At 52.3% G+C, this 26,282-nt stretch overlaps 4 protein-coding genes across 9 annotated transcripts; 3 read left to right on the top strand and 1 right to left on the bottom strand.

Annotated features, from left to right (window-relative positions):
- Window positions 1-974: 974 nt before the first annotated feature.
- Pim2 (Pim-2 proto-oncogene, serine/threonine kinase) lies at window positions 975-5,862 on the top strand. Of its 2 annotated transcripts, XM_005411290.2 has the most exons (6): window positions 975-1,239; window positions 1,376-1,485; window positions 2,280-2,330; window positions 3,490-3,862; window positions 4,490-4,666; window positions 4,765-5,862. In XM_005411290.2, exons 1-6 carry the CDS (start codon window positions 1,179-1,181, stop codon window positions 4,926-4,928), a joined length of 936 nt encoding a protein of 311 aa, XP_005411347.1. In that variant the 5' UTR covers window positions 975-1,178; the 3' UTR covers window positions 4,929-5,862. The 2 variants fall into 2 exon arrangements, with proteins under 2 accessions (XP_005411347.1, XP_005411348.1); XM_005411291.2 differs by lacking the exon at window positions 4,490-4,666 and having other exon boundaries at window positions 1,081-1,239.
- An 853-nt stretch (window positions 5,863-6,715) lies between these two features.
- Window positions 6,716-15,911, top strand: Slc35a2 (solute carrier family 35 (UDP-galactose transporter), member A2). 3 transcript variants are annotated; one of them, XM_013508173.1, is made up of 5 exons: window positions 6,716-7,012; window positions 8,480-8,662; window positions 12,155-12,306; window positions 14,167-14,319; window positions 15,643-15,911. In XM_013508173.1, exons 1-5 carry the CDS (start codon window positions 6,922-6,924, stop codon window positions 15,769-15,771), a joined length of 708 nt encoding a protein of 235 aa, XP_013363627.1. In that variant the 5' UTR covers window positions 6,716-6,921; the 3' UTR covers window positions 15,772-15,911. The 3 variants fall into 3 exon arrangements, with proteins under 3 accessions (XP_013363627.1, XP_013363626.1, XP_005411346.1); XM_013508172.1 differs by having other exon boundaries at window positions 6,727-7,012; window positions 13,577-14,329; XM_005411289.2 differs by having other exon boundaries at window positions 6,732-7,012; window positions 13,577-14,319; window positions 15,643-15,771.
- Window positions 15,912-15,970: 59 nt separating this feature from the next.
- On the bottom strand, window positions 15,971-19,852 carry Pqbp1 (polyglutamine binding protein 1). Of its 3 annotated transcripts, none has more exons than XM_005411285.2 (7): window positions 19,747-19,852; window positions 18,697-18,781; window positions 17,504-17,615; window positions 17,190-17,302; window positions 16,731-17,015; window positions 16,454-16,517; window positions 15,971-16,294 (listed from the first exon to the last, which is right to left on the bottom strand). In XM_005411285.2, exons 1-7 carry the CDS (start codon window positions 19,747-19,749, stop codon window positions 16,138-16,140), a joined length of 819 nt encoding a protein of 272 aa, XP_005411342.1. In that variant the 5' UTR covers window positions 19,750-19,852; the 3' UTR covers window positions 15,971-16,137. The 3 variants fall into 3 exon arrangements, with proteins under 3 accessions (XP_005411342.1, XP_005411344.1, XP_005411343.1); XM_005411287.2 differs by having other exon boundaries at window positions 19,736-19,848; XM_005411286.2 differs by lacking the exon at window positions 19,747-19,852 and adding an exon at window positions 19,156-19,323.
- Window positions 19,409-25,100, top strand: Timm17b (translocase of inner mitochondrial membrane 17 homolog B (yeast)). The gene is made up of 6 exons (XM_005411288.2): window positions 19,409-19,516; window positions 20,542-20,641; window positions 22,583-22,646; window positions 24,316-24,444; window positions 24,525-24,635; window positions 24,727-25,100. Exons 1-6 carry the CDS (start codon window positions 19,491-19,493, stop codon window positions 24,813-24,815), a joined length of 519 nt encoding a protein of 172 aa, XP_005411345.2. The 5' UTR covers window positions 19,409-19,490; the 3' UTR covers window positions 24,816-25,100.
- Window positions 25,101-26,282: the final 1,182 nt, after the last annotated feature.

Here is a 26,282-nt window from a genome sequence, read left to right as displayed (position 1 = left end):
TTGCGTGTCATCACATGGCAGTGTAGGTCTATGTGAATCTCAGGAGTTTCTTTCTCTGTGTTTCTGTGATTTCTGGGACATTATCTTTGCTGACAGTGTGTCTCCATGTGTGACCAGGACAAGTTCACAGCAGTGTGTCTGTGTGTACCTATCTCATGACGTTTCTGTGTGTCTTTGAAGTGCATCTGCCTGAGGCGTGGGACCATAGCTGGCAATTCTCACAAATCAGCATCTAAGGCTGTTTACTTCTCGAGCAGGCTCTACCAAGCTCCCCTAGTCCAGGTCTCCCTCACACGGAAGCACAACCCCCTCCCCGCAAGATCACCCCCTGCTGTAGATTCTAGACCTGCCAACTGGGCCCACAGCTAAGTCTTGCTAAGTCTGTTTAGGTTAAAGGCTGCCAAAACACCACAGGCCACTGCCTGGCGGAGCCAGAATTCCGCCTTTGACTGGTGTGCCCCTCGTGGTGGTGGTCAAGGGTGTTTCCCCTCCCGGAAGACTGGATAGTTTCTAGGGGAGAGATTTCACTTTAGAAGTGAGGGCCGACCATGGCTCTGGTTACCCCCAGGCTGGGAATCTTAAAGCCGGCCTAGCATTATCTCCGCGCTAATCTCAAGGCAGCGGCAAACCTGCTTCCTAGTAAAGGAGGCTGCGCAGTTATTTTTTTAAGTGCCACACACACACCCCACCACCACCACTACCACCAACCCCGCGCAACAACCAAAACAAACGCGATTGCTGCAAAGGGATTCCCAGAACCGGTTTCCTCTTCTTGTGCGCCCCCGTCATTTGCATGCAGGCCCCGCCTCCGCGGAAGAACCAGGCGGGTATTTGCATAAGGGACACTTGAAACATTGAGGATGGTATGCAAATTAGGACTGGCTCTGATTGGCTGGGGGACAGCAGGTGCCGCGTCCGGATTGATCAAAGCCAGGTGGGCGGGGCTGTCGCGCTGGGCGACTCTCCCGGGAGGCGCGTGCCCCGGCTCAGTAGCATTGGGGCTGGCGAGCGCGGCGAGTGATAACGCTGCGCTGTCTGCGGGTGCTTCCGGACCACCAATTTCCCTGCCTTCCACCCTGGCGCCCCCCAGCCCTGGCTCCCCAGCCGCGCTGCCCCGGGCATCCACGCCCTGCGGGCTCAGCGGATTCAGCGGGCTCAATCTGCGCAGCGCCTCCTCCATGTTGACCAAGCCTCTGCAGGGGCTTTCTGCGCCCCCCGTGACCCCCACGCTGCCGCCAGGTGAGCGCAGCCTCTCCTACCTACCGGGACCAGGTGGGGTGGGCTGCAATGGTGGGTGGCCGTGCGGGTGGGGGAAGGAAGGCACAGCCCGGCTCAGCACGCCACCACCCTGACTTCTTCGCCTCCGCCTGCGTAGGAGGCAAGGATCGGGAAGCGTTCGAGGCCGAGTATCGACTCGGCCCCCTCCTGGGTAAGGGGGGCTTTGGCACTGTCTTCGCGGGACACCGCGTCACTGATCGACTCCAGGTAGTGTATCTACAACGAGGGTTTTGGGAGGGTTAGGTGTGTTTGGTAGGGACGGGGGCCTTGTGGTTCTGGGATGGCTGGTGGATCTAAGAGGGTGCCTGCAATGTGAGTAGTAGAGTCATGAGGACCAGGATTCAGTTTGGTTGGGGGTGTGAACACGGGCATCTTTGGGGCTCCGGGTGGATATGGGGGGGGGCGGAAGGTTTCAGAGCAGGGATGCAGGAGGTCCAGGGAATTAGAGTGGGGGAGGTCTTGAGGACTCTAGACCCAGTGGTCCAAGGAATGAATATTTGTATATGCAAGAATGTGGGGCTCTCAACCCCAGATTGAGGGGTTTGGGGATAGGCTTTCAGTGTGGACTGCTGAGGACAAGGATCCTGGTACAGTTGGGATATCAAGAAATTTACAATCTTGGGATTAGGATATAGCTCAGTCGTAGAGAGCTTGCCTAGCATGGACATGGCCCTAGGTTCGATACTCACTGCTGCAAGGAAAAAAAGTAAAGGGATGGAAGAAAAAAAAAACCTCAGTCCCTGGAATCGATCGATCCTAATACTTAAGAAGAGAGACGCAGGGTTAAGGACGGCGGGAGAGATGAACTTGCTTCTGGGGACTTGGAGGGCAGGGGAAAATCCCTGCCTCGTTATGGATGTGGTGTGATGGGGACCAGAAATACTAGAGCCCTGAAAGATGGACGGGCATCGGAGGTGTGCAGTGTGTCTAGAGCGAGAGACGCGGGGGGGGGGGGGGGGTTGTCACCTGCTTGGCCCTCTTAACTCGGCCCTCTTCTTCAGGTGGCCATCAAAGTGATTCCGCGGAATCGTGTGCTGGGCTGGTCCCCTTTGGTAAGTACCGTTGGTGTCCTTGACCTGTCTGCTCTATTCGTGATTATGAACTCACCCCCTTGCTTTTCTAGGCCATATGATTCCCTGGGCCGTATAACGGTGAGCATGCTCCCACTATCCCATGTTTACTCTTGGGGTGACACACAGTTCTGATTCACCTCAATTCCTCCAAAGCCTAGGATTCTCGCCTCCAACCCTTTCTCAGTGCTCCTTTCAAACATTGCTTTAGGGGGGCTGCCCACTGGGCATGCTGCTGGGGAAAGAGGGGCAGAGGTCACTGGTTGCCATGGTGCTACTGCCTGCTTCTCTCTAGTCGCAGTTAGAGAGCTAACGGACATCAGGGTGGGTCTGGGCAAGTAGTACGGGCGAGCGCGCCCCCTGGCGGACTTTTTGGGAGACTGCGCCTGCGCAGGCCGTGAGACCCAGGAGAATGGTGTGCATGCGCCATATCAAGGCTCCTGAATCTCTGAGAAAACCTGTCTGCGGCTGTGCAAGTCATCGGTGTGGCCAGCAGAGGGCTCCACCTCAAGCAGGAAGGTTCCTTCTGGCCGTCGTTGTGCTTACAGGGTACTTGGGGTTATTGAAGGAACGGTTTTAGTTGCTTTTTGGCAGTAAGGGCATATCGCATATTTACTAAATTTTTACTGTTTGGCCCTTAGCAATTAACCACTTTCAGCTATATAACAAGTGAAAATGGAGCACTTACTATATGGCAGTGACGGTTCTAGGCACATGGAAAAATACTACATGCTTTCTAGAGCCCATTTTGTGCTACGTCCCTTTTTATTGACTGCTCTTACTCGTTTAACAAAAACTGAGCTCTGTCCTGTAATTAGGCACTGCTGGTGCTTCAGATGTGCCCTTGAAGAAAACAAACCATACTACGTAAAAGCGCTTCTACTAAAGAAGGCCTTTTGTTAAGAACCACTTCCATTTATTCAAATATTTACAGAACTATTTACGACATGCCAGGTGTATGTAGGCTCTTCTCAGCTCACTCCAGTGACCGTTTCAGTTAGAGCTCTTAAGCTGAAAATACTGAGATCTGGATGAGAAGTGGGTTGGGTCCAGGTCCACAGTCAGAAGGCCAAAGGGGCTGATTTGACCTTGTTTGCCCCGATAGCCGTTTTGACGTCTGCCTTCTTTCTTTCCGCCTCAGTCGGACTCGGTCTCGTGCCCTCTTGAAGTGGCACTGCTGTGGAAGGTGTGTGAAGGCAGTGGGCACCCTGGTGTGATCCGCCTCCTTGACTGGTTCGAAACACCAGAGGGCTTCATGCTGGTCCTCGAGCGCCCTCTGCCCGCCCAGGATCTTTTTGACTACATCACGGAGAAAGGCCCCCTGGGGGAGGCCCGAAGCCGATGCTTCTTTGCCCAGGTAGTGGCAGCTGTCCAGCACTGCCATGCCCGTGGAGTTGTCCATCGTGACATCAAAGATGAGAACATCCTCATAGACCTCCGCCGGGGCTGTGCCAAACTCATTGATTTTGGTTCCGGTGCCCTGCTCCATGACGAACCCTACACTGACTTCGATGGTAAGGCTTGCCCAAATCTCGGGGGGGGGGGGAGTTCACTCGGTGCTCTCAACCTGCAATCTTTCTGGCCTCCTGACCTTCGAGCTGCAGTAGTGGGTTCTCTTAGAACGCCTGACCTGTCTGGTGTTCGGTTTGGTTCTGGGGATTGCACTCAGGGCCTTCACACTCACCTTCCGTACATTCTCAGCCCTGTTATTTTGAGACAGGGTCTCAAGTTGCCCAGGTTGGGCTCGACCTCACGTTCCTCCTGCCTCAGCCCCCCAAGACTGCTGACATTACAGGCACGGACCACAATGGGGTTTTGATTTCTAGTACTGGGGATTCTTAGGCCCGGCCCCTTGACAAAGTCCATCTTCGGACTTTGTTCTGTCTGGCCACCTAACTCTGGTGAGATGATCTGTGTCCTGAGTGTTCTCTGAAGTAAGGATAGTGTGCTGTTAAGTCTTCAGTGTTTTGTTCTGCTGAGTGGACTCCGACGTAGGTACTCTCTGTGGTGATGGGACCTTGCGGTCCCAATTAATGGGCTACTCTAGTGAGACCTTGCCCTGATGAGTGGGATGAGTGCTAGGCTTGCGGGGAGGGTAGAAGGGCACTTTCGGAGTGCGGTAACCCTCGGCTTGTGTGCAGGGACAAGGGTGTACAGCCCTCCAGAGTGGATCTCTCGACACCAATACCATGCCCTCCCGGCTACTGTCTGGTCACTGGGGATCCTCCTCTATGACATGGTGTGTGGAGACATTCCCTTCGAGAGGGACCAGGAGATTCTGGAGGCTGAGCTCCACTTCCCTGCCCATGTCTCCCCAGGTGAGGACCTCACTGAACCCAGCCCACCTGACTCCATCCCTCCTGGAGACTGGTATCCCTGCTAACTACTAATCTCTTCTGTGCTTCTTAACCCACAGACTGCTGCGCCCTAATCCGCCGGTGCCTGGCCCCCAAACCTTCTTCCCGACCCTCACTGGAGGAGATCCTGCTGGACCCCTGGATGCAAACACCAGCTGAGGAAGTGCCCCTCAACCCTCCCAAAGGAAATCCCACCCCCTTGCCTTGGTCCCTGCTTCCCTAGGCCTAGCCAGGCTCCCACTGGTTGGAATCCCATGGCTATGCCACAGGGATAGATGGACATCTGTTCACCTGGTTTTACAGGTTGCTAAAAATCCAGTATTACTAAGGTCAGGGATTGGGGATGAGGGGTCAGAAGACAAGCCAAGTCTGCCCAGTCCCCATCCTAATCCTGTGAAAGAGCCTTTCTCCCAGAACCTGTGGTCCTTTATTCTGGAAGGGGGGATTCCTTGTTTGTCGTTCTACTAAGGATGTTACTGATTGACATTATTTCCCTTCTGAGCCCCAGGATTCTTATTTTGAGAAGTTGTAACCCCTACACTGGCACCTCCTCCTATACCACCACACGAAACTTAGTTTAAATGCTCTTAACTTGGGCAAGGGTGCTTTTCCTTAAAATACCCAGCAGCTCTTTTAAAAAAAAAAAAAAAGGACCCTTTCCCTGGCCTACGGTCCTCTATTCCTCTATTCGGTCACACTGCTTGCCTGCCTGCCTCAGCCCAGAATTGCTTATTCTGGGGAGGTAATGCCCAGGTTACCCCAGGGCTCTTTTTTTCTTTCTTTTTTGGTGAGGGGACCCTACTGTTACCCCAAGTGCTCTTATTCTGGTGAGAAGAACCTTACTTCCACATTTGAGGAAGGAGTGGGAGATAGACAACATCTGATGCCACCAGAGACTAGGATGGGACGGATGGTTTGAGGGGATGGGCTAGGGGAAGTAAGTTACTGTGTGCTCTCCTACCCCTCCAACTTTTATCAAATTTTAGCTGCCTCCTCCTGAGCCAGGATTGTCCAACTGCTAAAATGTAAATAATTGTGTTCTGGAGGGAGGGGAGCTAAAAGTGTGTCCTCCTATCCCTTCTCTCCCTGCCTGGATTATTTAAAAAGCCATGTGTGGAAACCCCACTATTTAATAAAAGTAATAAAATCAAAGGGGACCGGCTATTGCATCGACTGTGTGCTGAGCCTAGGAGATGGCTAGACATCTCCTTTGCTCCTTGGTTTGGTTTGTTTTGTCTCACTCTGTAGTTCAGGCTGGCCCTGAACTATGTAGCCTCAGCTTTAGTGCTAGGATTACGTGCGAGCACTCACTGCTTCCTTGCTCACTGGAAGGCCTGGGTCTTCCTGCATTCCCTAAAGGGTTCTCAGTGGGTTCAGTTCTGTTCTCCCTCCAGCCAAGGTGTGGAGATACTGGAGGCATTAAGGATGTTTACGATACACCTCCAAAGACAGCCAGTTCCGACAAAAAAGCTGCGCCTTCTAACCCTGGGGGAGGGAGAAACCCCAGTTCAAGAAAAGTCCTTTCAAGGACAGTGTGGCCCTGGCACCCCTAGCTTTTTCCTTGGTTTTAATAACAGGGTGTAGTTGCCGGTTTTGCCCGATCTAAACCCTCCCTTGTCTTCCCCTTACATGATCACCCTCAAATTCAACTCACCTGCACTGCCCTCGTCCCCTGCTTTCAATTCCACGGTCGCTAACTTGGCCTGCCTGCCTTGCCCCTCAAAGTCACATCCCTCCCAGGTACCCGTGGGCGTTCCAGGGGTGGAGCCTCGCTGGGAAAAAAGAAAGAGGAACTTCAGACCAATCAAAAAACACCTAGGAGTTTCTAATGCGGAGAGGGCGGTGCCGTCGGAACAGAGTGCCAGTGAAGATTCGAGATAGAAGGGTAGCTGAGCCAATGGCATCAGAAGACAGGGTGGGCGGGTTAAGATCGGCAAGGGGGCGGGTCTAGTGTGACCAATGGCTCAATGAGGTTTTGTGAAGACAGCTGGAGACGGAGCCGGCATTGTCCTGGTTCTCTGTCGAACACAATTTAGGATCTGGAAATCCCGTGGCAGGCCACTGTTTAAGATTTAGCCTTTAGATGCAGACGGGGAAAAGTCACTGACTTGACGACCCTGGCACCTGCCCCTCACCCGTTACGGGGGCGGAAGCGGAAGTGACGAACACGGAAGTAGCCTGCTGTTGCCGAGGGGACGGGACGGGCAGATGCCAACATGGCAGCGGTTGGGGCTGGCGGTTCTACTGCGGCGGCCGGGCCAGGAGCGGTCTCCACGGGGTCGTTGGAGCCTGGCACCGCGAGTGCGGGTGAGACGGGCTGTGGCCGAGCAGTCGGCGGCGGGGCAGAGAGCGGGATCCCTGAGGATCGGAAAGGTTCCTCACTGAAGTGGCAGGGAAGCATCCCGTGTGGACTGACCTCTGTGTGTGTGTGTGTGCGCGCGTGTGTGTGTCCGTGTGTGCGCGTTTGTGTACGTGTGTGTGTGTGTGTGTGTGTGTGTGTGTGTTGGGAGGGGAAAAGGGAAGACGGAATGGACCATTCTGAGTGTGGTAGGAGCTGGGAAGAGACCATTCTGAGCGTGATTGTGGGGTGGCTATTTGCACATTTGCAGAGTGGATATCATTCTGAATGTGGAGGGAATTCCCTTTTGAGGAGGTTAAGGCCACCGATATCATTCTGAGTATGTAGATCCTCCCTTATGGGAGGGAAAGTCCATTCTGAGGGCGTGGGAGTTCTTTATAGAAAGGAAAGATTGCTCTGAAGGTGGTGGTTCCTTCCTCATAAATTGTCAGGGTGGGGCGGATTCTTTCTGAATGACTAGTGGGTCCATTTTGAGGATGGGGTTGTCTTTCATTATATGGGAGAAGACTGTTCAGGGAAGTCTCCTTCTTACTGGAATTATGGTTCGTTGTGTATTGAGGTGGGAGGGCCCTTCCTTATATGTCAGAGAAGGAACATTCTGAGGATGCCAGGTCCTTCCTTATAGCAGAGAGAGTTCATTGTGAGTGTGGGTTGAACAAGGAATTGTTCTTTGATTAGGGAAGAAGGGTGTGTAGTGGTGGAAGAACAGATTGTGTGGAACATAGGGAAGTATTTCCTTACACTTGAAACCAGACCATTCTTGGTGGGCTAACTGTTCATTATATAGGGTTCAATCCTTGAGTCAATAAGGGAGATGGGCGAAATACCATTCCTAGGGGGTGGACATACATTATACAGTGGTCCTATTCTCCACACTGGGAGATTATTTTCATGGGACAGTCCTTTGTTAAATAGCAGGATCGTTTCATGTAAATCCTCAGTTGGCTCATCCATAAAATGGGAATCCTCAGTTCCTTCAGAGATGACAGCAATGTAAAAGTCCCTTGAGGTAATCTCTGTAATCCGTTAGTCCTGTGATAGACACACATGAAGTACTGAATACATGTTGTGCATATCATTGGTATTTAACAGAATGAGCTGCTTCTCAGGACAGGGAGAGAGGGAGCAGGGGAGGGTTTCCAGGGCCTGTCCTGACACTTCAGCATGGATTCTAGGTATGGGCTGGACAGAGTGGGACCCCTTCCTTCCTTGCTGGCTTTTCCTGCCTGTAGCTAAGAGAGTACAAGCGGATAGGAGTCAGACTCTCATTGGGTCAGGGAGGGCAGGAAGAGGGAGGAAGTTGCCGTGGCTAGGAGGATCCTGGCTGAGAAAGGAGAAGGGGTAGTTGGTGGTGTGGCTGTGCCCCAGCAGCTTCTGACCTGCTCCTTCCTCCTTACCCCTTCCGTTCCCCACAGCTCACCGGCGCCTCAAGTACATATCCCTAGCCGTGCTGGTGGTCCAGAATGCCTCCCTCATCCTCAGCATCCGCTACGCCCGCACGCTGCCTGGGGACCGCTTCTTTGCCACCACTGCTGTGGTCATGGCCGAAGTGCTCAAAGGTCTCACCTGCCTCCTGCTGCTCTTCGCACAGAAGAGGGGTACGAGCCAGGGAGGGGGTCGGTGGGTGGGAGAACCTGCCTGGGGAGTGTGTGAGTGCAGCTAAATGTCCTTCTTCCCCAGCTGTGAGTAGCTGCATCTACTTTTCTACCCCTAATACCCTGGGAGCTGTAGGAGTGACATAGTCTGCTACAAGGTAGCAGGCGGCTCACCTTGATCAGGTGACTTACCTTTAACTTTGTATTATGGAGAATTCCAAACATGTACAACACTGATTTTTTTTTTTGAAGCAAGGTCTTGCTATATAGCTCAGGCTGGCCTTAAACTCACTCTGTAGTCCAGGCTGGCCTCGAACTCATTGCAATCCTCCTGCCTCAGCCTCCCAAGTGCTGGCATTCCAGGCGTGCACAGCCACGCCCGATTTACAACATTGAAAAGAATAATAAAATAGTAAAATTGCCATGTACTCATCCTCCAGGTTCAGATTTACCACTTCACTTCACTTCCTGGCAGAGTGACCATGAAACAATATCAGTGATTATTCACTTGCGCTAATCTACATTTCTATGTACTCCCCCCTATTATTTTGAAAGAAATTCCTCATTATCAGGAATAAATTATTTTTAAGTAGTACGCCAGGAAGATGTGGTGTACACCTCTAGTGTCAGCTTCTCGGGAGGCTGAAGCTCGAGGATCACTTGAGCCTAGGAGTTTGAGGGTCCCCTGGGCAACATAGCAAGACTCTGTCCCATCAAAAACCAAATAAACAAATCCTTTTTTTCTCTCATTGCAATAAACTTGAACTCCAGAAGCCTGGGACGCTCTTTTTAGGAAGCCACTATTTTCTTTTATTTATTCATTTATTTTTATTTTTTATTTTTTAAATTTTTTGGGGGTACTGGGAATTGAACTGAGGACCTCGCGCTTGCCAGGCAGGTGCTGTGCCACTAAGCTATATCACTAGCCCCAGCTGCTATTTTGCTGATTGATTCTCTGGCATTTAGGAAGGAACCCTGCATCAGGCCATGGCCATGGAGGTAGACTGTTAGCAGCACAGACACATGTCTTGCTTTCTTTTTTTTTTTTTTTTTTTTGTCTTTTTGAGACAGTCTCGCTCTGCAGTTCAGGCTGGTCTTGAGCTCACTTTGTAGCCCAGGCTGGTCTCGAACTGGCAACAATCCTGCCTCAGCCTCCCAAGTGCTGGGATTACAGGCGTGCGCCACCACATCTGGCTTACTTATCCACAATTTCAATTTGTTTTTCTTTCATTTGAGATGGAGTCTCACTGTGCTTCACAGGCTGGTCTTGAGTGCAAACGTGGGCTCAGGGAATCCTCCCATCACAAACACCCTGGTAGCTGGAACTTCAGGTGCACCACAACACCCAGCTACATTTGTTTTTCTTTGAATTAGTTTGGTGGTGAAATCTAGCCTACAGGGTAGCTCAGTGGTAGAGCACTTTGCCTAGCAAGGGCAAGGCCGTTGATTAGATCCTAGCACTGCAAAAAAAAAAAAAAAAAGAAAAGAAAAGAAAGAAAAAGGAAAGAAGCCTGACTGATGGGTTCTTGGTGGATTTCTGCTTCTTATTTTTACTATTTGGTGGGAGTAGTCCAGCAATTCACTACAGAAATATGAATGTGCTTTTTTATGGTATGCAGTTCCAACTATGTGGGGTTAGTGATGTGATCTGTGGTATGTATACCACTTACCATTTTAACACCTGAAAAATGAGAGGTTAGAGACCCAAGATGAGTGCCACAAAGGGCAAGAGCAGCGTTTTATGAATGAGTATCAGCAGGAGTTCCCAGCAGCCCTCCTTCTCAGATGAACTGCAAAAGAGTAGTGTGGCTCAGTGTTAGAGCTCTTGCTTAGCTTGCACAAGGGCCTGGGGTTCAGTGTCCAACATCTCCCCCAAAAGTGGGGTGAGCTTTATAAATGCCTTATTATATAAGAAATGATTATCAGCATTCCATTGCGTCAGGCCCCAGCCAGACTTTGCTTAATGGTCAATACTGCATGTTTCAAGGTTGGGCGTGGTAGTGCACACCTGTAATCCAGCACTTGGGAGGCTGAGGCAGGAGGATTGCTGCAAGTTCGAGACCAGCCTGAACTGCATAGTGAGACCCTCTCTCAAAAAAAAACAAAAAATCCTGAGAAACTATTTTGTAGATAATAATATGTAAAACGATAACCATTAAAAAAAAATAAAATAAAATAAAGTGATCAAAATTTGAAAAAAAAAAAAAAAAGACTGCATGTGTCCACAGAGTAGGAACAACTCCTTAATGGGTCTAGGGCTTACAGAAAGCGCAGCTGGGTGGGAGATGGCCTCTGCCCTTAGGTGGCTGATGGAACACCAAAGAGCTAAGAGAAGTAGAAAAATGAAGTCTAATCAGGTGCAGTGGTACATGCCTATAAACTCAGCTACTCAGGAAGCTGAGGCAGGAGGATCCTGAGTTCAGTCCAGCCTGAGCAACATTGTGAAGCCCTGTCTTAAAGTAAAGAAGGGGAGGCTGTGAATGTAGCTCAGTGCTCCCTTGGTTCAATCCTCAGTACCAGAAACTAATAATGCATTTTTTAAGAAGTCAAGTCTAGGATTGGGGTATAGCTCAGTAGTACATGCACAGAAGCCCTGGATTCAGGCCCCAGTAACAAAAGCAAATGAATAAATGAAAACCTGATCTTCCAATAAAACCCAGATATTGTACTTGATAAGGTCCTACATCAATAATAGAGAACTTTTCAGAGCTTTCAGTGAGATGGACAGCCCACTCCAGCACATGTCCCATAGGTTTGCCACCACTTTCCTAGATAGTGATGATGATGATGATGATGATTTTTTTTTTTTTTTGCAAAAGACAGGATCTTGCTTTGTAGTGCAGGCTGGACTTCAACTCACTATGTAGTCCAGGTTGGCCTCAAACTCATCGAAGTTCTCCTGCCTCAGCCTCCTGAGTGCTGTGCCAACAGGTGTGCACCAACATGTTCAGCTCTAGTGATGATTATTTCATGGTACAAACATGTACTGAGTTCTTGCCCTACATAGGACTCCTTGGCAGGGAAGTAGGCACTCAGATGAGTGAATTGTGTCTGTGATTAGTGCACCCAGTCTGTGGCTTTTGGTATTGTTTTTTTTTTTTTAATTTTTGCAGAGCTAGGGGTAGGACCTAGGGCCTCATGCCTGTTGGGCAAGTGCTCTACCTCTGAGCTACACCCCCCAGCCCCTTTTCAGCTATTAAACTAAATACCAGAAAGGCTTCCGGGAGACACGGCTGTACTCTTAGGGAAACTGAACCCAAGAGTTAGGGGTGTAACTCGGTTGTAGTGTGTGAGTTTAGCATGCACAAAGCCCTGGGTTCCATCCCCAGCACACATGCCCACACACACATACATGAAAACAAAACAAAAAAAATGAAGCACAGACCTCCTTCTGGCTCCCAGCAAGTCTGAGGGGCCAGGGGACCTCATCCCAGCCTTCAGAGGATCCTGTCTTTGGTAGTCCATGCTATCGAGGCTTCTCTTCCTCCCACCTAGGTAACGTGAAGCACCTGATTCTCTTCCTCCATGAGGCCGTCCTGGTGCAGTATGTGGACACGCTCAAGCTTGCAGTTCCCTCTCTCATTTACACCTTGCAGAATAACCTCCAGTATGTTGCCATCTCCAACCTGCCAGCTGCCACTTTCCAGGTGAGCCCCAAGCCCAGCATGGCCCCAGCGAAGCTGCCTAGCTTAGGATATGTAAAATGAGGAGGAAGGAGGCTGCCAAGAGCCGTGTTACTTTCAGAATTATCCTGGAACTCCTTTAACCTCGGTTTCCTCATCTGTGAGAACTGCGAATAGAAGTAGTAGTACCTGCTTAGGAGGTATGCTGGGGATGGTTGAAAGAGACACCAGCAAAGAGCCCTTGGTTGACCATCAGTAAGATTGAAGCTATTCCTGGGCAACTTTGTGAAATGGTCAGAGCCTGGATTCTGGGGCTGGGTTGCTGGTTTCAAATCTCAGCTGTGCTTTTTTCCAGCTGTGTGATTTTGGGGCAAGTCTCCTAAACTTTCTGTGCCTTAGTTTACTCTATCTATCTATCTATCTATCTATCTATCTATCTATCTATCTATCTAATTTTGCAGTACCAGTACTAGGAATTGAACTAAGGGCCTTGTGCCTGCTAGTCAGGCACTCTACCACTGAGCTACATCCCAGCCCTTTTTGCTTTTAAGGTAGGGTCTTACCACTTTGGCCGGTCTAGTCTTGGCCTGACTCAGCCTCTTGAGTAGCTGGAATTACAGGCATGTGCCACTGCTCTTGGCATGATTTGTTCATCTTTGAATTGGGGGTTATTGCTGAGTATGGTGGCAAACACCTGTAATCCCAGCACTCAGGAGGCTGAGGTAGGAGGACTGCTGCAAATCTGAGGCCAGCCTGAACTTCATGGTGAGACCCTGTCTCAAAAAACAAAAAAATAAAAATAAATAAATTGGGGATTATTGTGGGGCCCTCTTCCTATGGTGGTTGTGAGGATTAAATAAACTATCTCACATACAGTGCTCAGGTACGCATTAGCACGTAGTGAGTGCTGTGTAGATACGTGCTGGCTTTATTGCTGTGGTTGATTCATTGTCTTCTGCAAGGTGTTCTACGTACATCAGCCTCACTTTACAGATGACAATGCCGGGGTTCAGACTGGGTGAGTGCCTTGTCCCTGGTCACAGGAGGAAATGGAATTGGGATGTGGCTTGGAATTTCCTGACACAGCCACCCTTCTGTGTACTCTCTGGGAAGGGTCTGTAGAGCCACATAGTCCCAATTCAGCCACTGGCCAGTGGCAGCTATTTTTTGCTGGTTTCATTGTCATCTACCCCACCCCGTTCCTCCATTGTGCCTGGGACCCACAGTGGGTGCCGTCCCAGTGTGCACCTGCTGGGGTCCGATGGGCCTCAGCGCTTTGCACGTGCACCCACAGGTGACGTATCAGCTGAAGATCCTGACCACAGCACTGTTCTCTGTGCTCATGCTGAACCGCAGCCTTTCCCGGCTACAGTGGGCCTCCCTGCTGCTCCTATTCACTGGCGTCGCCATTGTCCAGGCACAGCAAGCCGGTGGTGGCAGCCTGCGGCCACTGGATCAGAACCCCGGGGCAGGCCTCGCAGCTGTTGTGGCCTCCTGCCTCTCCTCGGGCTTCGCGGGTGTCTACTTTGAGAAGATCCTGAAAGGCAGCTCGGGCTCTGTGTGGCTGCGCAACCTGCAACTGGGCCTCTTCGGCACAGCCTTGGGCCTGGTGGGGCTCTGGTGGGCCGAGGGGAGTGCTGTGGCCCACCGTGGCTTCTTCTTTGGGTACACGCCTGCTGTCTGGGGTGTGGTACTCAACCAGGCCTTTGGGGGGCTGCTGGTGGCTGTCGTTGTCAAGTATGCTGACAACATCCTCAAGGGCTTTGCCACCTCCCTGTCCATTGTGCTGTCCACTGTGGCCTCCATTCGCCTTTTTGGCTTCCATCTGGACCCACTGTTTGCCCTTGGCGCGGGGCTCGTCATCGGTGCCGTCTACCTCTACAGCCTTCCCCGAAGTCCAGTCAAAGCCATAGCTTCCACTGCTGCCTCTGCTGCTGCCTCCGGACCCTGCATTCACCAGCAGCCTCCAGGGCAGCCACCGCCACCGCAGCTGTCCTCCCACCGTGGAGATCTCATCACGGAGCCCTTTCTGCCAAAGTCAGTGCTGGTAAAGTGAGGGCTGGTGGCAGTGGGGGGAGATGGGGAGGGGATGGGGTGGAGGGTGTTGGGCATCTGCAGGACCGAGTTGTGGCCGGGACCTGGCTCCTCTGGGGTTGGAGGATGCTCTTTTCCTCCAGGTCACTGAGACTTCTGGAGGGGCATGGGGCCAGGGCCGGAGAGACCGAACTCCTTCCCCTGGAAAGGGTTTTTAGAGCTGCTTCCTCTGCCACAGTCAAACCTCTCTGGGGACAGGGTTAGGGGTATTGATTCAAGGCCTTCTTTGTCGGGGCACCCCCATGTGCGGGAGGTGTCCTGTCTAATGCCTAGGACAGCCCCTCCCAGCGACCCTTCCTCCTCGGTAAGGACAGACTGGACAGAAGTCTGCAGGTTGTCAGCAATGACTGATGCCTCCCTGTGGGGTGTAGCTTCCCATCATTTGAGGCCTTCTCTCCTCCCTTACCACTGCCCTGGGCCATGTTAGCAGCTGTCTCATGCAGCCTTGGGGCAGCTTCCCTGACACAGGCCCTTGAAGCAAGGCCCTTGAATCCGGGGCTGTGGAGAGCACCTGGGGAGAGGAAGAGGCTGAGCCGGGTTCCTGTCAGCCCTTCTCGGGGAGGGTGCAGTAGGGGCCATGGTTGTTTCGGTGGTTCGGGATATGTGGTGTAATCAGATCACTGATGATCCAGAGTGGGGGGAAGTGGGGCGGGGTGGTTTTGAAATGGCTCAGTGTCACTCGGTTTAAGACACTGGTGGTTGCAAGATGCAGGGTTACTTTCTGAGACATCCAGAGAGGGAAAATAAAGCTGCAAATCCCACTCTTGCTACCCCAATTGGCTGTGCAGGGCACCCTCACTTCATGAAGAGGGAGTGTCTTAGAGTTGATTAACCGTGGAACCTACCCCCTGCGCTCCCCAAAGCTTATTAACCCCTTAACTGTGTCCCAGGGTGTGTGTGTGCGCGCGTGCCCAAGCATGTGTGTCTGTGTGTGCGTGTGTGTGTGTGCATGGGAGATGGCTGGGCTGTCTTTGCTATATGTAAATAGGGCCATTGGATCTTTATTTTTGATTAATTTGTTCCGATTTTTTGGTTGTTTTCTAAGGAACTGTAATGAACAAATGTCAGGATACCCGATGCCAAATAAAGATGTTGTATTTATTTAGTCCACGTGTAGCTTTCTGACCCAGGGGCCGCGCTCTCTGCATAAGCACCACTACTAACTCAGGACTACTAGCCTTACCACCGCTGTTCTCGCTTGCTCAGGAACCCCTCCTGCCAGCTACCCCAGCTCTGTGTTTCTCTTTCCTCCCATTCCCACCACAGGTTGCTCACCAAGGTGAAGGGGTCGTAGTCGCCGGGAATGAAGACGTTGGCCTGGCCTCGTTCTCCTTTCTTGCCCTGGCTCAGCTGGGACCAAACTCTCTGATCAGTATTAGGGGGAGGGGGAGATAGTGGAACTCCCTGGCCCCACCGCGCCCACCCTCACAGCGGCCTGAGCTAAGCTCTCTGTAAATGACTCACCTCAGCCCTAGGCCCCTGTCACCCCTAACGTATTCCTTAGGTGAGTTTTTGCAAATAAAATGTGTTCTGCATCTTGCCAGCTTGGGTTGGGAAGCCCAGAAAGAGCAAGGGAAGCACTCAAGCCTCGGGATATGATCACAGAAAAGCTTTATTGGAAGCAGCAGGGGAGTCGGGGTGCCGCTCAGTGGTGGAGCACCTGCTTAGCATGCACGAAGCTTCGGGTTCTATCCTGCCATTCAGGAAGGGGGAAAACAAAAGGGAGGCAGAGAAGCCAGCCTGCAGGGCTCAGAGTCAGGTTCAGTCCTGCTGTTTGGTTCGTGAGGCCTCGGCGTTGGCGCGAAGCACAGCCCCCGGGGAGGGGTATGGGCGCTGCTGGAAGAGGGGTCCAGCTGCTGTCGTGTCAGCGCCTGTCTTGGCTTCATTCCGCTTGGGGAGTCCTGTTGACCATGTGCCCCTGGGGGTGACAGGGTCGTAGTGTGAGGAGGGGGTGTGGTGGGCACCCCTCAACCAGCCAAGACTCAGGAATGGAGGAAGGAGGCAGCAAAAAGGGCGGCGCTCTCAGGTGTGGTGAGTCGGGAGGAAAGGGAAGGGCTCGGGAGAGGCCGTCACCTACCGGGGGGCGTCTGAGTACGAGCTGGGGTCCATGGGGTCTAGCTCTTCATCCTTTCGGCTCGCCGCTGTGGAAGTAAGTGGCAGGATGAGTTCTTCAGTCAAGGCGCAAGGAGCCCCTGATCCCTGAGCATCCCATCCCAGGAAGAAATGGAACCTGCTGCCACTGGGGCTGGCAGCACCCTTCTCCAGGACCCAGGTTTGGACAGGACCCTGTGAGAAGACCCCGCACGCCCAGGCGCCTTCCCTGCCTCCCTCAGGTGCCAGCTCGCTCCGCTTACCCTTCTTGCTCTTGGGGTAGGGGGCCAGCTCCTCGCGGCGATGGTGGCGTCGTTCTTTGCCCTCTTCTCGGTCTGCCTTGTCATACCCACGGTCACGGTCCCTTTCCCGGTCCCGCTCTCGCTCTCTGTCCACTTTGTCATAGCCACGCTCTCGATCTCTGTCAGACTTGTCATGGTTCCGGTCTGACTTCTCGTGGCTCCGGTCTGGCTTCTCGTGGCTCCGGTCAGACTTCTCATGGCCCCTGTCCAACTTCTCGTGGCTCCGGTCCAACTTCTCCTCAGCATCTAGGGGGGCGAGACAGTCGGAAGTGACCTCCTACCACCCCAGGACCCAGCAGCCTCTGCTTCCATCAGCCTCATTAGGCTGGTCCTGGTCCTATCTGCCCCTCCTAGAATTGACTTGGCCCCTTTCTAAGAACTGCTACCATCATTCGAGGCACCCTCAGATCTGCAACTCACCTGCATTATTGCTCCTGAGTTTCTTGGCAGATTTGGTAACGACGGAGTTGGGGTCATGTGGGGAGAGCCAGGACACGAGGTCTGTGTCTGCATTCCAGTAGTAAGGGAGCCCGCTGTGGAGCAGTGGGAGGGAAGGAATATCAGCACGGATAGCCTCTCCTGGTATCAATTCTTGTCTCCCCAACCTCTGCCTATTCCTGCCCCATATCAGAACCCCCATACCTTCTCCTGTGTTCCCTGTATACCACAGTTAGGGACAACACAGGAAGGGCAAAGTCAGAAGTCCGCTGCCCCCCCTAGGTCCCCAGGCTCACCAGGAAGGGTCGAACACCTTGTACCAGCTTGGTGGCAGGCCCTCCAACCGAGTGGCCTCATAGTCTACAGGGTCATCGTCATAGTCCTCAGCAATGATCTCTTCCTCTGGTTCTGGCAGAACAAGGAGGAGGACAGCAGTTAAGGACCAGAGAACTTTCATTTTTTTTATTTTTTATTTTTGTCTTTTTGAGACAGGGTCTCTCTGCAGTTCAGGCTGGCCTTGAGCTCACTTTGTAGCTCAGGCTGGTCTCGAACTCTAAGTGATCTTCCTGCCTCAGCCTCCCAAGTGCTGGGATTACAGGCATGTGCCACCACCCCCAGCGAGAACTTTTCATTCTACAGTCAGGGCCATGAGACACACTCAAATCCACACAAACCACGTGTGGAAGATATACGTGTGTGCCGAGAAGCATATGAAGTATTTCTAACATCCAAACCCACCTGCTTCAGCCTCCCACGTGCTGGGAATACAGCTGTGTGCCACTCCGCCTGGCCCTCACCATCAGTTTAGACTATTAACCATAATACGTATGCCAGGCACTTAAGAAGCCCCCAAAATGTCAGCTGTTGATCTGCTTTACAGTCTACTCAGCACTATTAGGCCATGACTGGACTACCTCTGAAACAAAATATCTGCGGTAAACAAAGTGTCAACACCTTGCACACACAGGAGACTGCCGGCTGGCTAGCCTTCCTGCTGGATAACATGTAGCCAACTCTATGTTGCTTCACATTTACTTTGTTTTTTGGGACTAGGTCTGTGTTGCTCAAGTGATCCCTCTTCCTCGGCCTCCTGGGTAGCTAGCTGGCACTACAGGCGATTGCCACCTCCCCTGCTTTGATTTACGGATCAAAAACAGCATCCGGGGCTGGGGATTTAGCTCAGTGGCAAAAGCGCCTGCCTGGCAAGCGCAAGGTCGTGAGTTCGGTTCCCGGTACCGGAGAAAAACGCAAAAAAAAAAAAAAAAAAAAAAAAACCAGCATCCGATGTCACTGCTGAAGACGAAATATCAGTTCCCCACTGCTCCCCCCACACATTAGCATGGAGTACAAACGGACGTCAGGAAATCAGCATGTTAACAGTAACTGTCACCCCACTGCTTGGTGCGCCGGGTATTCGGTGTCAGTGGCGACAGTGAAGTGCCTCTCAAGAGTGGCACATGGTAGGCCCGTCTGCCCTTAGCTCTCTCACCGGGCTCCAGATGTTTGAGGATGCCTCTCTTGGCCAAGCGGGTCTGCAGCGCAACGGGGAGCGGCATAGCGAGTCCCTCACAGACCTAGGAGCAGACACTGAGGATCAGATTCTCGGCCCAGTATCGGGCGCCTCCCCACCGCGCGTACACATTTGTCTGAGCCCACCTCCCAAACGCACCATTAGCTGAGTGTATGAAACTTATCTGCAAGAAGAGGGAAGAGCCTGGCACAACCAACAAAACTTTCCTCAGCCCCGCTCCCCAGGGGTGATGCTGCGGGACCGGCTCCTCCCACCGCCGAAGGGGCCCACGCGCAGCACCCCCCACACCTCAGCGCTCTAGAAATGGCCTCACCCAACGTCTCTCAGAGATTGTCGGGTGGGAGGAACCAAGGCACTAGGGTGGGGTAGCGAAACGCAGCACCTCCGGCTCTAAAAAACACCCCCCCCGGGCATTACCGATGCAGTCGTGAGGGTAACGGAAGGTTGTCAGGCCGCCCGCCTCTTTCTCGTTGCCGCTATAATCACCAATAATACCACACGCGACTTTTCCCTCACAGCATGAAACGAGGCCCTCTTTCCGGGAGCGCTAAGGTGACTGGACGACGCTTAGCTCTGCAGTGAATCGATGACGCAGACTTGGCTGACCAATAAGAATGTGCCCTCGGACTGACGTTACAAAACGACCCAATTGTCTTTCTGGAATCGGCGCAAAGCTCGCGCGCCCCTGTGCGTTACATTGGGGGCGTGGCCCGGCCGAGGTCCGGCTGACTGAGGCGCCAGACGCCGGCGCCATGGAGGAATACGCTCGAGAGCCTTGGTACGACGGTGGGCACAGGCACCTGGACGGTTGCTGCGGCGCCCAGGCCAGCCATGGGAGGCGGGCGGGGGAGGCACCGGACGCACAGTGCCACGTCCGGGACTCGGGATTCTTAGAAACGTAACTCCTTCCGCTAGCCCGAACTGGCTCCTCCCACTCGGGCGCCGTTAACAAGGCCCTCGGTTGTGTGCCCAAGAAGGTGCGGTACGGCCAAACTACCTCACGTTTACCATGAGTTCCAGTCTCCTCGTCCCCCCTCGTTGACGTAGAGAAGCGCTGGCCAAATCCACTCTCGCAGCGGGGGGAGGGGCGGCGGAGCGGAAACCGCAGGGTTACCACGCGGGTTTTTTCCCAGGTAGCTTCTGTGAATGGGGCGGGGCATGGATGGGCCTATTGTGGGCAAGGAGAGGTTTCTCGGGATCCTGGTTTTTCCCTCTCCTAGGTTTCAAACGTGCAGAAGGGAGGAAGTTGATTGAATGTGCTCATTGTAGGAAAAGGGGTTGCCATCCCTTCCTGTTTCTGTCACGGTCCTAGCTGCTGAACGCGTCCTTCTGGCGCCGCTGTTGCAACGTGCCACTTCTGCATCTATCAGTCCGTTTGATCTTTGATACTGAAACAGATGCCTGATCCTTTTCTTGGGATCAAGAGTAGTATTTTCACCGGGCGTGGTAGCGCACGCCTGTAATCCCAGCACTCGGGAGGCTGAGGCAGGAGGATCCTTGCGAGTTCGAGACGAGCCTGGGCTACAGTGAGCTCACGGCCAGCCTGAACTGCATAGCGAGACCCTGTCTCAAAAAGACAAAAAAAAAAAAAAAAAAAAGTATTTTCCCCCTTTTGCTTCACTTCTTGTTTTCACGAGGTTAAAAAAAAAGGGACAAGCCTAGCTTGTTAGCATTTGAAGTGTTTCTTCCCACTGAGACTTCCCATTGTAGTGACAGGATTTCTCCCAGTTGGAACGAGTCCAAGTAGCAGGACCCAGTGGACAGGGACTCAAGCTAACCCCACCCTTCTCTTCCTGCTTGCAGCCCATGGCGAATTGTGGATGACTGCGGTGGAGCCTTCACGATGGGCGTGATCGGCGGCGGGGTCTTCCAGGCTATCAAGGGCTTCCGCAATGCTCCCATTGTGAGTCCTGGGCTCCTTCCCTAGCATGCTGGGTCAGCAGCCTCGCCCACACTGCTACAAAACTGCTCGGAGCTGCCAGTCAGCGTACACTTAGTTATTCTGCTGTCTGCTCACCTATTGTGTGCCAGGCCTGGCTCCCAGATCCGGGGCTTTGGGGAAACTGCACACGGGCCTCTATCGTCCCTCCACCCAGCTGTGGAGATGCTGTGCTGTCATAACAGTCACGGGTGGGCAGGGGGCGCTGGGGATGTAGCTCAGTGGTGGGGCACTTGCCCAGTGTGCATGATCCCAGGGCTACATCCCCAGCACTGCAAATAAATAAATCAGTCATCTGGACTGGGGCTGTGTAGCTTACTGGTAAGCACCTGCTTAACATGTTTAAGGAGGTGAGTTCAATCCCCAGCACTGGAAAAAAAAAAAAAAAAAAGAACAAAATCATCACAAAATCCTAAATATGAGTACAAACCCAGATAGATTTTTACCTAGAGACAAATTCTGGGTTAGAAACATGAATGTAGGGAAATGACAGGAGAGGCAGCCTTAAAAGTGGGAAAATCTTTTCAACATAATTCTCTCTCTGACTCCCCCTCCAAAGATCACATCAAATGTCGTAGCTTTAATGCCATTCGTTTGCTAAGATCTCTGCAAGTTTTTTCATTTCTTTTTTTCCTTCAGTACTGGGAATTGAACCTAAGGTCTTCACACTGATCTACATCCCCAGCACTTTATTTTATTTTATTTTTGTCTTTTTGAAACAGAGTCATGCTGTGCAGTTCAGACTGGCTTTTAGCTCACTTTGTAGCCCCTGCTGGTCTCGAACTTGCAACATGATCCTCTTACCTCAGCCTTCTGAGTGCTGGGATTACAGGTGTGTGCTACCACACCCGGCTCCATTTTATTTTATTAATTTAACTTAAAACAGGTTTTGCTAAATTGCCCAGGCTGGGCTCAAACGTGCCATCCTCCTGCCTCAGCCTCCCAGAGTGTTAGGAGTACAGATGTGGCCACATGCCCAGCCTGCAGTTTCCATATGCACCTTGGTCCACCCACCTCACTCCTAGAACTGTCTTTCCTGGATCTTTGTCCATGTTTTTTGTTCTTGGGGTCTTAGCACATTAGCTGCTCTCTGCTGGAGACCAAACAAGAGCCTAAGTACGTGTTCTGCCACTGACCTCCAGTCCCAAGTTCCCCACTTGTGCCCCCTCCTTAACAAGATTTTTCCCTGACTCTACTGAAATCACGCCTTCATCCTGTCTCCTGGAGTGCATGTGCTGTCTGGAGGGGGCAGGGGCAGGGGCAGGGGCCAGATCTACCTGTTCACTGGTTTGTCCCTGCCTGTAGCATGGTGCCAGGCACATAATGGGTGCTCCTTAGTCATTTCCTAAATGAATGAGCAACAGATTATTAAATTAGAATTCAGCAACCCACTCTAGTGTTGGCATGCTCCCTAGGCCCCTAGTTCCTGGCTGCTTCTTTGCATCAAACAGGTCTCCTCCCTCCCTCTGTTTTGTGTTTTGGTACTGGGGATGGAACCCAGGGCCTCACACGTGCTAGGCAAGCACTCTAGTGCTAAGCTATACCCCAGTCCCCCCTTTTTGCAGTACTGTGGATTGAACCCAGGGCCTTTGTGCTGAGCCACATCTCCAGCCCTTTTAAACTTTCTGTTTGGTTTGGCTTGGTTTGGTTTTTTGAGACAGGGTCTTGCTATGCAGTTTGGGCTGCCCTTGAGCTCACTGTGTAGCCCAGGCTGGCCTTGAACTTGGGACAGTCCTGGTGCTGGGATGACAAGCATGTGCCACCACGCCTGGCTTAAACAGGATCTTGCTATGTATCTCGGGCTATCCTTGGAACACACAGCAGTCTTGCCTTAGCCTCCCAAGTGCTGGGATTACAGGTGCGAGCCACTACACCCGGCTTGACTCCCTCTCTTACTTTCCCCAGGGAATTCAACACCGGTTGAGAGGCAGTGTTAATGCTGTGAGGATCCGAGCGCCCCAGATTGGAGGTGAGGAGTTTGAGGAGATAGAGGAGATGCAATGGCGATGTTGGGGGTAAAGGTTGATCCTTTGGGGCTAGACTGAAAGTTGGAGGGTCCAGTTTCCACTCAAGACTCTCCCAGGGACTTCTTAGGGTGGGTGATCTTTTCCAGCAATTTAATATGAGAAGACACGGGTGTGGATTCTGAAGTTTAAATCCAAGCCATGGCTCTTCTCCATGGTTGTGTGACTTTAGGTTAGTAGCGGGTCCTCTGTGAACCTCATGTGTACCAGATGATGACTACATTAATCACATTGTTGTGGTTTTTTTAGTTTACATGATACTTATGAACTGCTGGTTGCTATACTAAGGCCTTTGATAACATTAACTAATTTAGCTGGGCGTGGTGGCACACATGCCTGTAATGCCAGCACATGGGAGGCTGAGGCAGGAGGGTTGGTGTGAGTTCAAGACCAGCTTGGGCTACAAAGTGAGCTCAAGGCCAGCCTGAACTGCAGAGCGAGACCCTGTCTCAAAAAAGACAAAAAAAGGAAAAAAAAACCAAAATGTTGGAGACTAGAAGTATTTCCAAGAGTTCTGTGGATTTGGGAATATTTGTAAGTGCATAATGAGACATTTTGGGAGTAGGATCCAAGTCTAAAGATAAAATTCATTTATATTTCAAATGCAACTTACACACATAACCCAAAGATAATTTTATACAGTGTGTATGTATTTTTTTAGCACAGTGCTGTGGATTGGGCCAAGGTCCTTGAGCATGCTAGGCAAGTGCTTTAGCTCAGTATTACAGTGCTCATCTAGCATGCATGTGCCCCCGTGTTTGATTGCCAGCACTGCAAAAGCAAAACAAAACAGGTGGGAGTTAATCTGTGTGGCCCAGACTGGTCTTGAATTTCTCATTTCAAGGAATCCTCCTGCCTCAGTCTTCCCAATATCTGGGACTACAGGCCAGGCACATTTTACCACAACCAGCTAATTTCATACTGTATTTTTAGTTCACCTGGTTTTTTTTAAAGAGAAAAAAAACAAAATAACAATGAAGACAGAAACAACACAAAAACAATAAAAACGATACATGACCTCAAAACAAAGTGACAGGAATTAACAACGGTTGCTACAGTTCATCTGGTTTTTGTTTTGTTTTGATTTTTCTTTTTTTTTTCTTTTGGTGGTACTGAGGATCAAACCCAGGGGTACCCTTCTACTGAGCTATAACTTTATCCCTCTTTAGCTTTTTATTTTGACATAAGGTCTTGAGAAGTTGCCCAGGCAAGAATTGAACGTGTGGAAAAATCTATATGAATCTGCTTGTAACCATTTGTCCACTCCTTACAAAGGCAAAAGCAATATGGATGGCAATTAGGTAGCTTATAGTGGGAGCGCTGCAGAGTCAGGACAGACAGAATTTTCTGTCTGCCTTTATGGCTGAGTTTGTCTCTGTGCCTCTTTTTTTCTTGGTGGGCTCTTTTTTGGTACAAACCCCATCATGCGATACTATGTGTACTCCACTGCTGGAAGCCCCGTCATGCGATACTATGTGTACTCCGCTGCTGAGCCGCAGCTTCCAGGCTTCTCTCGGTTCTTAGCCGGAGCATTCAGCCTGGGAAGTCTCCAGAGCCTGAGATGTGGGCCTTTGGCTTTCCCAGGAGTGCTTACTGGGCCTCTGTCCCTCACAGGTAGCTTCGCGGTGTGGGGGGGCCTGTTCTCCACCATCGACTGTGGCCTGGTGCAGATGCGGGGCAAGGAGGACCCCTGGAACTCCATCACCAGCGGAGCCCTGACCGGGGCCGTGCTGGCTGCCCGCAGTGAGTGCCCCAGCCCTGGTCCCAGCCTCTGTGCCCTGTTCATCCTGCCCTGAGCTCTGTCCCTCTGTCTTCCTCCCCAGGTGGCCCACTGGCCATGGTGGGCTCTGCAATGATGGGGGGCATCCTGCTGGCCCTCATCGAGGGCGTGGGCATCCTCCTCACTCGCTACACTGCCCAGCAGTTCCGCAACGGTGAGCAAGCGCCGGGGGAGGGCGTCGGGGAGGTGGCAAGTGTGCCGCGTAGCTTCCTCCGCTTGTCCTGACCTTCTTCTCCCTTCTCCAGCACCCCCGTTCCTGGAGGACCCAAGCCAGCTGCCCCCTAAGGAGGGTGCCCCAGCCCCGGGCTATCCCAGCTATCAGCAGTACCACTGAGGAAACTGCCTGCCACTGCGCCATTGCCACCGTGGGAGCTGCCCCTCGGTTCCCTCCCCGATGATCTACCTCGAAGGGAGGGCTGGCTCCCAGTTATCCCTGGGACCCTCCAGAGAGGGCCTCTACTCTGCTCCCCGTCCCAGGGTGGGGGTGGGGCACCCCAGCTGCCCTGACAGATGGGTCCCCTTTTCTCTCTCAGGGCACCCCAGCCCCACACATGTAACAAGCCCTTACCCCAGCTCCTTCGTGTGGCTCTGGATGAGTATTTAAAGCCAGTTCAGAGATGCCTGTGTGTGGACTTCTTGAGCGCCTCCCGCCTCTGAAGAAGAGGCAAGGCCCTTCCTGGGGCCCTGGAAGCCGTAGGGTTCGAGTCCTACAACGAGCAGGCTCTGGGAAAGGTGTGAGGACTGACTGGGAGGGAGTGCATGACAGAGCGAATCGGGTACAGTAGTAAGGGTGTGTGTAGGCCAAGCACTGATCCAAGTGGATGGAGCAGCACACCTGGGAAAAGCATGCAGAGACCCGGGGTTACTGAACGAGCGTGGTCCTGACATTGCAGCCCTGGCGTGACACACCAGCACCCTCCCCTCTGCCACAAACCAGGTGCCAAGGCTGGGAAACACCTCACAAGAAGCCCATTCTGGATGGTCCCGCTCACTGTGGCTCTGGGTTGAAAGTGGGGGTTGCGGACATCTGGCTTCCTCAAAGAAAGGGTGTCCTGTGTCAGTTTCCCCTACCACAGAGATGCCTCTACTCTGCCATGCAGTTGTCAGTTTGGGTTTTTTTGTTTTTTTCAGACAGGGTCTCTGTGCAGGTCAGGCTGGCCTTAAACTCACATTGTAGCCAAAGCTGGCCTGGAGCTCAGTGATCCTCCTGCCTCAGCCTCCCAAGTGCTGGGATTACAGGCGTGCACCATCACACTTGGCTTGTCAGTTTGGTTTTTGAAGAACAACCACAAAATAGCTAGAAATGAGTTTTCAGTGTGAAACAGGGAAGATTTTTCTGGATGGACGTCACCCCCAAGTAGTGTTGCTTCTGCACACACCCCTGCGTCTATGAGGCAAACTTGGTCTCCCCTGGGGTGCACGTCCCCCCAGGAGGCTTGGAAGCTCCCCAAGGAGTCACCTGTTTGCACAAACTGCTTTGTGCAAAGGGCCTAGGGGAGACATGCAAACTTGCCTTCAGCAGGCCATTCAGAGGTGCAAGCGCCCTTTCCCTTCCATGGCACTGTTCCATGGGAGGGCAAAGGCCCGGTCCCTGCGCTTCCCAAGGCTCTGGGGGGACCTAGAGGTCCTCGGTGGTGACAGAGCTGTAACTCCTGCTTGAGCGATCCCAGTGCCAGGCAGCGAACACCACCCCCCTGCTGGCCCTCTGGAGAGCAGAGTGGATTGGAGATGCAGGAGCAGGCACCATGCGTGCAACTCAACCTTCCAGCTAGAGGCCACAGTGCCACCACGCCCAGGGTAG

The sequence above is a fragment of the Chinchilla lanigera genome, unplaced genomic scaffold (assembly GCF_000276665.1).
Source record: "Chinchilla lanigera isolate Chin_1 unplaced genomic scaffold, ChiLan1.0 scaffold00142, whole genome shotgun sequence".
In the NCBI taxonomy this organism is placed as follows: Eukaryota; Metazoa; Chordata; class Mammalia; order Rodentia; family Chinchillidae; genus Chinchilla; species Chinchilla lanigera.
The sequence above is the reverse complement of the archived record's forward strand: the minus strand, read 5'-3'. Positions and strand labels throughout refer to the sequence as shown.

Coding starts and splice junctions, on each gene's coding strand:
- Pqbp1 (XM_005411285.2), bottom strand. Junction 17,303..17,503: donor AAGGTGTTCGACCCTTCCTG/GTGAGCCTGGGG, acceptor ACTGCTCCACAG/CGGGCTCCCTTACTACTGGA. Junction 17,016..17,189: donor ACTCAGGAGCAATAATGCAG/GTGAGTTGCAGA, acceptor TCGCCCCCCTAG/ATGCTGAGGAGAAGTTGGAC.
- Pim2 (XM_005411290.2), top strand. CDS start 1,179: ATGTTGACCAAGCCTCTGCAGGGGCTTTCTGCGCCCCCCGTGACCCCC. Junction 1,486..2,279: donor GCGTCACTGATCGACTCCAG/GTAGTGTATCTA, acceptor CCTCTTCTTCAG/GTGGCCATCAAAGTGATTCC. Junction 3,863..4,489: donor ACCCTACACTGACTTCGATG/GTAAGGCTTGCC, acceptor GCTTGTGTGCAG/GGACAAGGGTGTACAGCCCT.
- Slc35a2 (XM_013508172.1), top strand. CDS start 6,922: ATGGCAGCGGTTGGGGCTGGCGGTTCTACTGCGGCGGCCGGGCCAGGA. Junction 7,013..8,479: donor GCCTGGCACCGCGAGTGCGG/GTGAGACGGGCT, acceptor CGTTCCCCACAG/CTCACCGGCGCCTCAAGTAC. Junction 8,663..12,154: donor GCTCTTCGCACAGAAGAGGG/GTACGAGCCAGG, acceptor CCTCCCACCTAG/GTAACGTGAAGCACCTGATT.
- Timm17b (XM_005411288.2), top strand. CDS start 19,491: ATGGAGGAATACGCTCGAGAGCCTTG. Junction 22,647..24,315: donor CCGAGCGCCCCAGATTGGAG/GTGAGGAGTTTG, acceptor TGTCCCTCACAG/GTAGCTTCGCGGTGTGGGGG. Junction 24,445..24,524: donor GGCCGTGCTGGCTGCCCGCA/GTGAGTGCCCCA, acceptor CTTCCTCCCCAG/GTGGCCCACTGGCCATGGTG.